The 14,188-nt window shown below is 38.8% G+C and overlaps 1 protein-coding gene across 5 annotated transcripts in view; it reads left to right on the top strand.

The window, feature by feature from the left end:
- Window positions 1–14,188, top strand: part of CACNA2D1 (calcium voltage-gated channel auxiliary subunit alpha2delta 1) — a 439,617-nt gene that overhangs the window by 418,839 nt on the left and 6,590 nt on the right. For 4 of the 5 annotated variants that reach the window (XM_075427738.1, XM_075427739.1, XM_075427736.1 and 1 more), the window contains 2 exons: window positions 2,069–2,181; window positions 5,223–5,305. In XM_075427738.1, the coding sequence (XP_075283853.1) occupies window positions 2,069–2,181; window positions 5,223–5,305 (196 nt within the window). Of the gene's footprint in view, window positions 1–2,068; window positions 2,182–4,046; window positions 4,815–5,222; window positions 5,306–14,188 lie in introns of those variants that run through there. The other variant, XM_075427740.1, reaches the window with a different exon arrangement.

The raw sequence follows: 14,188 nt of genomic DNA, 5'->3' as shown, positions 1-14,188 counted from the left end.
TATAAGAACAAAAAATACATTTTTAATTAATTACACTAAACTTACATAACCAAGACAGAGAAGCATATAGACAGTAAAATGATAAATCGCATTCTCTTTGTATTTGTTTAAAATTAATTGTAGCAATTGAAGAATTATGGATATATTTTTGTCTTAATTTTTGTTTTGTAGTCTGTATACGCTCCATTAAAATTGTATTCCTATTCCTGTTACAATTTGTTGTCTTCTAATTTATTACCTGAATTTCAAGGTGCTTTGCAATATTCAGAAGAAGATTTTTTTCTTTAATCTGGTTATGTATTGGAATTTTTGATGGGCAAGAAGATTATGCAATTTATCTTCAAATTTACCTTCTAATCAATAGTGCTGATGACTTAAGAGCTGTGGGTCTTATTAAGCAAAGAAGTTTTGGGGGTTTTTGTGATTAAAGAGTTACCCTTCAGGCTCCATGTGCCTATTCAAGATGACGTTTAATGTTATGTTAAAAAATTTGGATACTTCAGAAACAGCAACTTGGACCTAATTTTGTGTTTCATAAAAAAAAAAAAAAGCCTGCTGAGTTGAAAGTTTACATACATTAGGAATTTCTGAAAATGTCTTAGAACTTAAAACTTACGGTCAGATTTCAAAGTCCTTGAAAACATATTTCAAGCCAGAAAAAAAAGACAGAGAATGGAGAATGGTGAAAAAGCCAAAACACCCAGCCACTTTTTCCCACTTCCATACTTCATCCTCCCTGTTGCTAGTATGTGTGTGTGTGGTATTTGGTTGTGCAGAGAACTCATTAAGCTGTTTTGTTATTATTTTTATTTTGTTTTTTGTAGGTTTTTTTGGTCTGGTATTTGATTGTGGGTTTTTTTTTTTAATCTAGAGAGTTTTCAGAAGACTTTATTTCAATTTACTGAAAGACTACAGGATTTATTATGCTAATACTGCAAAAATAGTGCTACAGTGTGGGAATGAGTATGACAGGACAATTTACGCTGGTTAAAACAACCACATATGCAATCACAACATCAGAGCTATTTAATTAATAGGTATTTTTTCCTCTTATTGTACCCAATCAGTGGTACGAACTCATAATCTGAAATTTCAGAAATAATCCGATCAATTCACACCTAAGTAATAAAAAATCTCCTTGTGTAGAGTGGTAACTACCTGTATGGAAAGACCTGCTTGTTATTTTATATGTGTTATACACATAGATAATACATATACTTTATATGTATTGTATATGTGTTATATGCAGTATACATATACTTTATATGTATTATATATGTACTTAGAATCCACTAAAAGCAATTAACCTGTTAGATTGTTCTGAATTTACCTATCTTTGACAAGTAGAATACATTTTATTAAGGACTTAGAAATATTAAGATTTTTTTCTCTGCTTTTTCAAAGGTTTGTCTGCCTCTCCAGTAAATTTAAATTGTACACGAAAATTATTCTTGAAAAATCCAGAAATAACCTTACCTTTAGTATCTAAGGCATGAAGTATAGTGTCCATAGCTTAAAGGTATAATGCTGCCTATTCAATTATCTGTAGATGGAAAATGACCCTACTAACTTAAAGGCCTTTTGTGAAATTATATGTACATAAAAATACAACAAATATATATCCAATGCAGAACATACATATCCTAAACCTTTTCTCTCCCTTCTTACAGACAGGTTTATGTGTTGGGGTTTTCTTTGTTTGTTTTTGCGGCTGGGGGTTTTCTCACTGTTGTTAGGAGAAGAGTTCATGCTAAACTGATTTTATTTCTCACTACAGCTACTGCTGTAGCAGAGCAGAGCTAGCTGTTAACTCAGTTAAAGTCATTCTATGCTCTTCCATTTTTTCCACTAATAAGTCTAGATGAAAGGGGGAGCCATGGAAATGTCAAAAAGATTACAAAAATTATTATAAATGTTTCTTGCTGTTCACTAATGGAAAAGATAAACAGTGGCAGGCAGACTGAATTTGTGAAGCTCAATTACTTTTTATCCTAATACTGTGTGTCCTTCTCAAATACGGATTTCCTTGCTTCATTTAAACATATGTTTTTGTTGGCTTTTTTTCCAGGCTTTATCATGCAGAGAAGATTTCAAACACCAATCTAGTATTCATTATTAGTGACAGCCAACTGCTGTGCCGCTCCTGTGACCCAAAGCCACTGATGCAAGCGGAGAAGCCGGGTATCCTTTAAAATCACATTATTTAATAGTGTGGATTGATTTTTGGCCATGATCTACTGGAATATATTTGGAAAAACATGGCCTGTTTATGTACATATTAGTAGCATGCTTGCCATTGGAGTACTTGAAGCAGCAGGTATTTGTGGATGGTATCACAAATCATCTGAGGCAGCAGTCATTGAGGCAGAGAGCAAAGCTGTTATCTGTGAGGACCTAAACAGAAATGGGCTCACAGGAACTTAATGAATTTTCCAAGAGACAGATGCAAAGTCTTGGATCCAGGACAGAATAATGACGTGCAGCTAGACAGGCTGGGGGCAGGCTGACCTGAAACAGCTTTGCAGAAAAGGACTTGAGGATCATGATGGACAAGAAGTTGGACATCAGTTGGCACTGGGCCTTACGATAAAGAGGGCTGGTCATGTCCCGGCTATGTTAGCAAGATTGCAGTCAGCAGGTTGGAAGAATTGATCTGTCTCATCTCTTCAGCACTGGTGAGATCACACCTGGAGTGCTGTGCACAGTTTAGGCCTCCCCAGTACCACACTGACGTACTGGAGGAAGTTCAGTGAAGGACCACTAAGGGCCGTGGGCATCTGGAGCACAGAAGATGCAAGGGGACCATAAGAGTTCTGCGTTTGTCTAGCCTTTAGCAAATACAAGGGAGGGTTTGTCTGTCTAGACAAATAACAAATAAGGGCAACACCAAGATAAGAATGTTTGGTCATGAAAAGTTAGGATGCTGCCCTGAATCCTGCAATGCCATGGGAAAGTGATGGAGGCACTTTAGCGTGTGCTCAGTGCCAATGAGAACTGCTTACACCTTGTGGAAACTGCTTTAAGCACTGAAGGGTGGAGTTTATCCAGCTGCTATCACAGAATTTCTTCAGAGCTGGCTGGAGACATAGGATGGCATACATGCTAAGCAGACTCCTGGCAACACATGCATTAAAATTAAAAGCATGTGAAAGGTTATTCTAATTTACAACTACCTTCATGCCAATCTCTATGCCCCTAGCCTGTTCACTCCAGTAGATACATGTAGGTGGTGGTGACAGAAACACAATAAAACTAACATATACTAATTCCAGGCCAGGAGAAATTCACCTCAGTTCTTCTCTGCTATATGTGCTTGAGGACAGCATACTAGAGATGGTAAATCAAATCATAATTTGGATTATTATGACAGAATATGGAAAACAATTAGTAATACCTTTCTTCATGTCAGGAAGTTAGTTGAGACAGTCTCTCCCATTCATGAAAGAAAAGCAGATGGTGGGTAGAGATGACTGGGTTTCTTTGGCACAAGCAATGCGTTCACTGCCACATTAATAAAACTGGAATTCCATCTACTCTTGGGCTGAAAAGGAAGTTACATCAGGTAGAAGTAATATCCATGTCATCACAGAACTATGTAAGTACAGTCTAATATTCTAATTGGCTTCAGGCCATGACAGTTTGATTAACTGTTGCCACTGTCTGAATTTATAGACAGGACTCGCTATAGAAAATGAAGCATGTTTGATGAGAAGTGGGCATATTACTTGCATTTCCCCGTGGGGCCTCAACCTTCTAGAAAGCAGTAAACGACCTCAAATGGCAGCCAGAGCAGCTGGGTGGGCTTCTATTGACTAAATGAACTATTTTATTTTTGTTCCAACTATGGAGTACTAAGCTATTTTCTCTGTTCTACAGCTAAGGTACATTGTGAAATGCAGATGTAGCATAACATCACACAAGCAAGCAGAATGACCTTTGGGTGCTATTCAGATGGTTGTTATTAGACTTCACTTCCTTCTGGCTGGTATGGCTTTGCTTGTGCACACAGTCTTTAGAATATTTCTACGTTTTGACTTCCCTTTCAGCTGGGCCCCGGCAGAGTAAAGAGGAGGTGAGTCTGATAACATCTGAGTGAAGACGGATGTAGACCTGTAGAACTGAATTCCCCATCCTCTTGCCTCGTCTTCCATTGGGCATATCCACCCATTGCCATGAAGCTGCTGTAGCACTCCACAGCAGTGCATGAACAGGATTGCTGCAAGTATAGGTTAGAGCTACTAAAAGAAGTGAAGTTTTGGTGCTCTAGCTTGGCTCTAATATCTGTACTGCCAACAGTGGAATTGAAAAAGCTTGCTGAATGGTAATATAAGTAGGTTTCAACAGAAGGCGGTTTTGCAGTTTACCGTATCCGTGCCTTTCAATTATGCTGCAGTGTCTTGCGTCCCTTGTTAGCCTGTGGCAAATGTGAAGATAGTATTTACGCTTACATATCAGCAATTACAGATTTCAGACACATAAGCTAAAGCATTACCTCACGCTACAGTTAGCTAATTAATAGCATGTAGTGCTCCCATTTCTATCCTGCTGTTCTGTTGCTAGTTTGGACAGCATTTTCTCTGTCTCCATCACTGAAATGCTAATGAGATCTGATTAGGTTTTCTGTCATTTGCTATCAAAGGCTACAGTGGGATGATCTTGTCTATGATATTTGGAGTAATATAGATGTACACATAATAAAACCAGTATTTCTTATAGGCCTCCACTGCGATTTTCAGCCTGTATGTAGCATTATTTTTCCAAACAGGCTTCCTAGCTTTTACTGCATATCTTCATTTTAGCAGAATAACTCAGTGGTAACATATGCCATAGCCAATCAGCAGCACTGAAAGCTTACTACTTTAGCAAATATCTTCTGTAATATTTATGTAAAAGTAATAAAAGCAATACAGAAAATCTTAAAAAGCCTCGGCTTTTATTTTTTTTTTGTGTACAGTTCTGGAAGTACTGGTTCTAAAAAGTCATGCAGGGTGTATATTTTATTGATTTAAGCAATGTAAAAAAAAAGGGCATTTGATTTCAATTTATCTGGAGGGTTGGGTCTTGGTTTTCTTTCATTTAAACAAAGAATTGTGACTGTTGATGTTTATTTCAGTACTGTCTGAATTACCATAAAACTTCTCCCATCAAAGTAAAACCAGAATGTTAATCCTGCTAATGTATGATGCACAAAAACCGGTCATGGTCCTTAACCAGAGAAACAGATGAAGGGCCAAATCCTTGCGAAATGGTCAAACAACCTAGATACAGAAAGGGTCCTGATGTCTGTTTTGATGAAGCCAAACAGGTAAAACTGAACTTGTAAGACTTTAGGACTATCTTTAAAAACAATTGTAGAGCTGTTTTAGAAAAGCTGTGAAAACAATGTTCAAATGTACCTTGGTGCCTGGTAACTTATCTATCACTAAACATACTGTTCACTCTAGACCATAGTCACTCTATTTCAAGTATGCCATGATTAACATAAAATTAACAGCTGCTTTCTTATCTGCCTTTCCTATAACCATTGCACTTTCACACATGATTCCCACTAAAAAAAAATATACATCAACGAGCATAAAACTGATGGTCTCTGTAAGGCGCTGTGAGATTCAGTTGTTCTGTGGCTTTCGCAAATAGATAATAATCCTGGCTTAGAAGTAGTATTGTTATATTAGTGTTTCCAAATATTATTTAAGGTGTTGTTAAATGATTAAAAGCATTACATCTGGTTTAGGATGTTGATCCTCTTAGACCGTGGGTCATATTCTTACCAGGTATAAAACTGCATTACTGTATTGAAATCAGCAAAACTATGCTGTTTACTACTCCCTGTACTGTATACATTACAGTTTTTGAGAAGAAAAATGATAACTATTCCAGATATATAATTTATATTGAATATAATCTCTGTCTTACCTTTCAAAATATTGTATCAAAGAGAATATGATGAATTCAAATTGTTAAGAACAGATTTCAAGACAAAAAAGTCCTCAACAGTGAAGTACCTGTCATCATATAAAATATTTTCAATATACGTTTCTCATGCCTCATCCCATTTCTGCAAAGGAAAGATTGTCCCAAATCAATGCTGTTAGTTGGTTATAACTGCTGTATACCAAGTTTTGTTCCAGTATTTTCTCTGCTTTTCTTTAATGAGCCACAATTACTGAGTTGTCAGTAGTGTTAAATAAGTCCAGACAGTTGGTATTCAATGCATTTTTCTAGTAACAAAATTTTATTATAAAACAGAAGTCTTTTACTGGGCAACAAAGGTTAAACAAAGTTGAAAAACCATCCAAAAGCTATTTGGCCGGTGGCAATATTCCATATCTTCTTGACAGGATTGTGTGTGAAAGTACAACTCTTGCTCACTAGCTCGATGTGCTAATCAGTGTGTAAGTCATGTTTTGTAACAGTGGATTATTTTGGTTAAGTTTATTTGCAAAATTTGCTGTCAATCTCTTGCTCTTGGGTGGATGCTTTCACATTAACTCTGCTAACTGCAAGCAATCTGCATGATATCTCATCTTGTATGTCTTTTTTTCTGTGTTTTCTTTCCTTTCCTCTACTTGCTACTTTGCCCGTTATTAATAGGATCAGCCTATATGCACAACGAGTCGTGCCTCTGCCATGACGTCCGCTCCTATCTTCATTTTTCTGCAAGTTTTCATGTGGTGTGGATGGTCAGTTACTTTCTCTAATTTTTTGTTTTGTTCTTGGCTTTAAAAATTAGCAGGCTTTTTTAATTACTAAGCATACAATAGAAAACAATATGAAGTGAGTCCCAAAAGCAACAATCTGGAGCAAATTACTATTGCGATCTTAAGTGAAATTAAATATGAAAAAACCCCTGTCTGGAGCCTTATAAATCACAGTTACAGAACGCAAGGGTCTCTCCCGTAGCAAATACAGAGACACGGGAATCTGTTGGGTTTCTGTGGTTGGCCCTTTGGGTTTGCACATGTGCCAGCTGAGTCAGTGCTGTTCCCTTTGAAACATTTTTCGCTCATCCCTGTTAAAATGAAAAAGAAGAAATAAGTTTTCTTCACGGAGACAAACAAAGGTACAAAGTAATTAGAAGAGACTATAATATCTGTGAAAATAAAGCTGTACTTAGGGATAGCAAGGATGAGTGCTCTGTGTAAGGGTAAATGTTGCTATTGAGAAAAGTAAGGAGTTTTCACTGCATTCAAATTGATGCAAATGTTAATGATGGAAGGTAATTGTGTGCATCAATTTGGTTAAACTATGAATTGAGTAAAGTCGTTTTTTGTGGGTTTTTTTGCAACCTAAACGTATTAATTGCTTAATTACAGCAGAAGGTGGGGTTTTTCTTCTAATGGAATAGATGGAGACATGAAGTCCTGTGTGTTCACCTAGTTCAGACTCTGGGGTTCACAAAGAAAGCCTTGGCATTTTAGACTGTGTTGCATTTAAAGGTGTGAGAGTTTGCAGTGCTGTGCTACTGACATGAGAACTGCTCATCTAAAGAGAAGAAAATTCATGACCTTGTGCACTGGTGGGATTTCTGATCAATATTATTCCTCAGAAAACCACCAGAGGGAGATACTAACATGTATATCAAAGTAAAGCCAACTGGAAGGCAGAAATGGAAACTTAGAGGTCATTTTTCAGAGTTAGTGTGGTAAAATATTGAAAATTGTAATAAATTCGAACACTTGTTTTATCAAGAATTTATATTCTCTTTATACTTGGTGGAGGTTCAGTTAATATCCCTCAAACATCAGTAAAAAAAAGCTTAAGGTTCTGTTTAACAGCTGTATTTGAGTAATTTAGAAGTATCCTATTCTGTATTTAAATGATCTAATTTCTAGCAAACCTAGGAACTTGAGCAGCCATGGCTGAAGGTTGTAAGGTAGAGTGGAAGTCCCTTCCCCCAAGCCTGTAGTATTTCACATTAAAATCTAGAAGATTAACATCTCCTGTTCTTACTCATGCTGTTTGCTCTGCAAGTAACCTTATTTTAATTAAAAAGCTACTTCCTGATGTACACGAAGCAGCAGAGACTCACCTTGAGCTGAATTCTTTATGTCCAAAATGCTCTTTCTGTTCAAGAAGGCAAACCAAAATACTGGGAAACCCACAAAATATAATTTTAGCTGATAGAATTTTGGCAGTAGAAAGTTATTAAGTTAATATTGTTCATGCATCCTGTTTTTAATAACTTTGTGATTTTGGAAATGGGTTCTCACTGGACATTAATCTGTGTAGTTTTATTAAAGTCACTGAAGCCAACACAGATATAAACCAGCTGATCAAGTTCGATAACAGCAGCTTTTTTTTTTTTTCCATCAAGGATAACAAACTAGCCTTTATCACCCCCTTGAACAGCTTTCTTTTACTTCGTACATGCACACTGTTTTTGTTTGCCATACCTGAGAATAAAGAGAAGAACTTTTAGCCCCTCCTAGGAATGTCTTATCTCTGGCAGCTCCCAGGGCTGTCAGTGGCAGCTCTGAGGGTGACTGGCAGCCCAGACAGCCCTATGCATCTTGTCAGGATCAGCTGTGCCCCTGTTCTATGTGTGGGTAGCTGTACAGCTTGGACAGTTTTGTGTGGCAGTCCAGACAAAGGCGGGTAACACAAAATTTACATGCATTGGAACTTGAAATGGCTCTTGAGTAAAAGCAAAGATGTTCTCCATGCAACAGGAAACATTTAAGAGATAGGATTATAAAAGGTATAACTCTCAGGTAACCAATTGATGTCAACGCCAGATCATAAGCTCTTTGGCAGATACTGTTGTTTTATCCTTTTTGTAGTCAGTGTAGCACAGTGGGTTCTGATAAATGATAAAGGTTTCAAGATGAAGTTTCAGTATGTGATATAGTTACAGTGTACTTCTAAAGAAGTAACGAGTAGACTTAGACATGTAAGTGTATATATATATGTGTTTATATTTCCAAGTGTCTTTAAAATTCTGGACTGGCACAGCCTTCAAGGAAATGTTGATATATAGCACTGAATATTAGGGTTTGATACTTAGCAATGAATATATGGGTGTATAAAAGCATTCATTTCCATTCTGCAAGTGCTGAATAATTTTCACAGTGTGTGATGTTGTAAAATAACCCTCTCTAGAGTAACCATAGTAAGGCATGACAAGGAGACGACATTTGGATTTGACACTTCTCTACCTCAAGCCTGCAAGGAAATTTGACATGTGACTTCTTAATGCAAGAAGTTTCTGATATACTTCTGATGAAATGGAACTGGCTAAAGAGGATTCTTCCCAATTTCTTTTCCAATTCTTTCTCTCTTCAAAGAGAAATAATATACAGAATATTATTTTGAAGACAACAAAGAGAAGACACCCGCAATTGATCTGTTGGTTATTCAACGTTTCTGTGTGACTATTGTAGTAGTGACTGATGTCATGGGCTGGAAAATTTCAGTGGAACTGGTTAAAAATAGTTCAGCATCTAATACCACTGGCAGAGGTAAAGATAAGGTACAGATAAGATAAAATCATGCCATGTGATTTCTTATAAGAAATTTTATAAAGAAATCTCAGAAATAACATTTACAGGAAACAGCTGAGAAGTATTCTTATAGCTCAGGAATAGGGAAGGTGTTTTCAAAAAAGGCATGTTGAAGACCATTCAGAACTGACATTTTGCTCAATCTGGTTCCAAATTAATGATGAGATTCCACTCATTTCCATAAAACTGTTGATTTTCTAAATTTATGTAAATTGGCATGTAATCAGACTTTCTTCTCTTTTTTTTTTATGTCCTGATATTTTCACAAGAGCTGAAGCGCACAATAAAATTACAATGTGCAACGTTGAGGAGGAAAAAGTAACTTAGATAGGATTTACTCTACCTTCCTTGCCACTGCTATTTTTGTCTTGGCTTTGAACATAAAAGAATAGCTGATGCCAGACAGAATGTTTGGAAATTGTTCTTGGCAGAACTGCTGCTTTACCCCTGTAAATCGGTCTACAGACCTCAGAAATTTAATGTGACTTTGATCAATATGAGCTTAAAATCTCACCAATCCCAAAATATGTGTATAAAACTTTTATACTTTTGTCTGGTACAATTGAACTCTGTCATTCATAAAAAGCGTGAGGCTTTCAAGACATTCTGCACTGTTTTGAAGTTGTGAATCCTTTAAAAACTGCTCTGTGTAGTCTTAGGGAGAGAGAAAAAGATATTAACGTATTTCCTTTCAGCTCAGTAGGAGTAGTACCTAGTATAACTGTTGAATACAAAAGCAGTGCCCATAAATTGTGATGTAGTTTTAAAACAAAAATCTCAAAAAGCAAATGGAAATGGGTGATAGAATAGGGGTTTTTTTCAAGTACATATAGTAGTAAGAGTAATTCATCAACATAATTTACCCAATATTTGGTCTAATGCAGAGGTGATATTAAAGCTGAATATTGTATGATATTGTCTGTGGAGGCCCATCTACTCTGTATCCGTACTGGATGCCATTTTCATAGGAATGATATTTTCCCCCTCCTATTGCACACAATTTTGTTTAAGACCTTCAGTTTACTTCCTCTGTACTCTCCAGACATCTCCCCTCTGCTGGAAAATTTTAAACCTTTTGCTTTACTTTAGACTATTGCTTCAAAGATGACTCTTCTAAATAATTTCAATGATAAGAATCTTAAATACCGAGGTAACGCCGAGTACTCAAATTCATGTGAGAAGAAACCTTTACTGATCATTCTGTTTGCAGTGTTACTCACTGTGAGGAAGAAGCAACAGGGTTGGTTTTAGGTGCTTTGAATAGAAATAAAGCTACATGACAAGACACAATGCAGATGCAAAAAAGTGACGGAGCCAAACTAAATAAACCAGAAAGTTCACTGCATCTTGGAATCTCAGCATCCCACTCCAAACCGAGTGCAGCAGAGTTCATTTGTGGCTTACTGGTTGACCGGAAACCGTAGGAACTTTGAACTTGTAAAGTGTAATCAGTTGAAAAAAAAGGCTAGGCCAAAATTATAGAACTAAATAATAATGCTAACAGATGGCAGAGACATGTCTGGAACTGGCTAATATTGATAAAAAACCAACAGCTAACGTGAGCTATTTGCTTTAGGGCAGAATGAATGTTTTTTTCCTTCTTTTTTTGTCTGAAGAACTTGAATGCTGGGTTTTGGTGGGGTTTTTTACATCCAAGTTTCTAAATGAGACTGTTGGTGAATGCTATCATTCCTGGTGACTTATTGGTACTAATTTGTCTGCTTTATCCGATTTTCCATATATTTCTTTCAAACCAATCTGGTTCCTCTGACCTCTCTGCTTTAAAGAATGCATTGTGCGTGGTGGGAATTTCATTAAAGTCTTCACTCCTTAAAACTGACCCAAAGAACTCACTGAAGGCCTTTGCTATGGTCTGTAATGCCCAGGTTCCCTCTTTACACCTCTATTATTAAGCAGTTGCCCTAATTCCATATTTGGTGTCATGGTTTTGATTTATTCAAAACTTTCTACTATCACTTTTAGCATATTTTGCAGTGAGGTCATTAAAAAATCTTTATCAGCCATCTTCATTTCCTGTTTAATCTGGCTTTCTTGATCTTGCCCATTTGAGTAAACTTGATTTCTTAAATATTGACCTTTTCCCTATTACAGTGTACTCTATTTCTGTACTGATTCATGGAAGGGTGTTTCTTTGGGGTTTGGTTTTGGTTTTGTTTTTTTTTTTTTGGGGGGGTGTTAGTGTTCTTTCATTTGGTTTTGGGTTGGGTTTTGGGGGGGTTTTGGGGGTTTGGTTGTTCTGATTGTGGCATTCATTTTACCTGGATATCTAATGCAATGTTTTTAAATATTCTTCTGGATCCTTATGACAGACTTGCTTTTTGAGATGTTTCTTCTAGGTTTTTTTTCCGGTTTTCTGGGTTTTGTTTGTTTGTTTGTTGAGGGCTTTCTTCTGCTTTCTTCATTTGGGATTTTTTTTTTTTTTAACTGCTTTTGGTAATTTTCACATAATTCTCTGTTGAAATTGGTATATTTTGCTTTGGGTTTGTTTGGCCTGATTTCTGACACAACCATGCTAAATCCTATTGCATTGGGGACTACAGAGAGCTAGGATAGAGCTGTACAGAGCAGCTCTCTATAATAATTTTGAAGAGGGACCCATGCACCACTAAAGAGTCAAAGACTGTTTGTTCCAAAAGGCAGTCATTTATCATATCCAAAAATGTGATCTCTACATCTCTTTTTGGTGAGGCATCTATCTAGTCTCTATGTGGCTTCTCTAACCTCACATAACTTCCAGCTCTTCAAGGAGATAGTCAGAAGGACTCCCTGGGAAACGGTCCTCAGGGACAGGGGAACAGAACAGAGCTGGCAGGTCTTTAAGGATGCATTCCACAGAGCACAAGAGCTCTCGATCCCCAAGTGCAAGAAGTCAGGCAGAGAAGGGAAGAGACCGGCATGGCTGAGGCAAGAGATGCTGGTCAAACGAAGGAAGAAGAGGGAACTGCACAGGCAGTGGAAGCAGGGACTGGCTTCCTGGGAAGAGTATAGGGAAGCTGCCCAGTTGTGTAGGGATGGGGTCAGGAAGGCCAAGGCACAGCTGGAGCTGAACTTGGCAAGGGATGTGAAAAATAACAAGAAGGGCTTCTACAGATATGTCAGCCGGAAAAAGATGGTCAAAGAAAGCGTACCCCCGCTCATGAGCGAGACCGACAAACTGGCAACAGCAGATGAGGAGAAAGCTGAGGTACTCAACAATTTTTTTGCCTCAGTCTTCACTGGCAACCTCTCTCCTCACCCCTCCCGAGTCGATGAATGGCATAAAGGAGACCAGGAGGGTAAAATCCCTCCAGCTGTAAGTGAAGACCAGATTTGGGACCTCCTGCAGAACCTAAACCTACAGAAGTCCATGGGACCTGATGAAATGCATCCCAGAGTCCTGAGGGAACTGGCTGACGTAGCTGCCAAGCCACTCTCCATGATATATGAAAAGTCATGGCAGTCAGGGGAAGTCCCCAGTGACTGGAAAAAGGGAAACATTGTGCCCCTTTTCAAAAAGGGTAGAAAGGAAGGCCCTGAGAACTACCGACCTGTCAGCCTCACCTCTGTGCCTGGGAAGATAATGGAACAGATCCTCCTAGAAGATATGCCAAGGCACATGGAGGTCAGGGAGGTGATTCGAGACACCCAGCATGGCTTCACCAAGGGCAAGTCCTGCCTCACCAACCTAGTGGCTTTCTATGATGGTGTAACAACAAGGGTGGACAAGGGAAAACCTATGGACGTCATCTATCTGGATTTTTGTAAAGCCTTTGACATGGTCCCCCACAACATCCTTCTCTCTAAATTGGAGAGCCATGGATTTGATGGGTGGACCGTTCGGTGGATAAGGAATTGGTTGGATGGTCGCAGCCAAAGGGTAGTGGTCAACGGTTCAATGTCCGGATGGAGACCAGTGACGAGTGGAGTCCCTCGGGGTCCGTACTGGGACCGGTGTTGTTCAATATATTTAACAATGACATGGACAGTGACATCGAGTGCACCCTCAGCAAGTTTGCAGATGACACCGAGCTGAGTGGTACGGTCGAGACACCAGAAGGACGGGATGCCGTCCAGAGGGACCTGGACAAGCTGGAGAGGTGGGCCTGTGTGAACCTCATGAGGTTCAACACGGCCAAGTGCAAGGTCCGACACCTGGGTCGGGGTAATCCCCGCTATCAATACAGGCTGGGGGATGAAAGGATCGAGAGCAGCTCTGCTGAGAGGGACTTGGGGGTACTGATAGACGAAAGGCTGGACATGAGCCGGCAATGTGCGCTAGCAGCCCAGAGGGCCAACCATGTCCTGGGCTGCATCAGGAGAAGCGTGGCCAGCAGGTCGAGAGAGGTAATTCTGCCCCTCTACTCTGCTCTGGTGAGACCTCACCTGGAGTACTGTGCTCAGCTCTGGAGCCCTCAGCACAAGAAGGACATGGAACTGTTGGAGCAGGACCAAAGGAGGGCTACAAAAACGATCCGAGGGCTGGAGCACCTCTCCTGTGAGGACAGGCTGAGAGAGCTGGGCTTGTTCAGCCTGGAGAAGAGAAGGCTATGGGGAGACCTGATTGCAGCCTTTCAGTACTTAAAGGGAGCCTATAGGAAAGATGGGGACAATCTTTTTAGTAGAGACAGCAGTGACAGGATGAGGGGTAATGGTTTTAAACTAAAACAGGGTAGGTTTAGGCTAGA

This window comes from Opisthocomus hoazin, chromosome 8, assembly GCF_030867145.1.
Source record: "Opisthocomus hoazin isolate bOpiHoa1 chromosome 8, bOpiHoa1.hap1, whole genome shotgun sequence".
NCBI classification, from domain to species: Eukaryota; Metazoa; Chordata; class Aves; order Opisthocomiformes; family Opisthocomidae; genus Opisthocomus; species Opisthocomus hoazin.
This window is presented reverse-complemented; position numbering and strand designations above follow the sequence as displayed.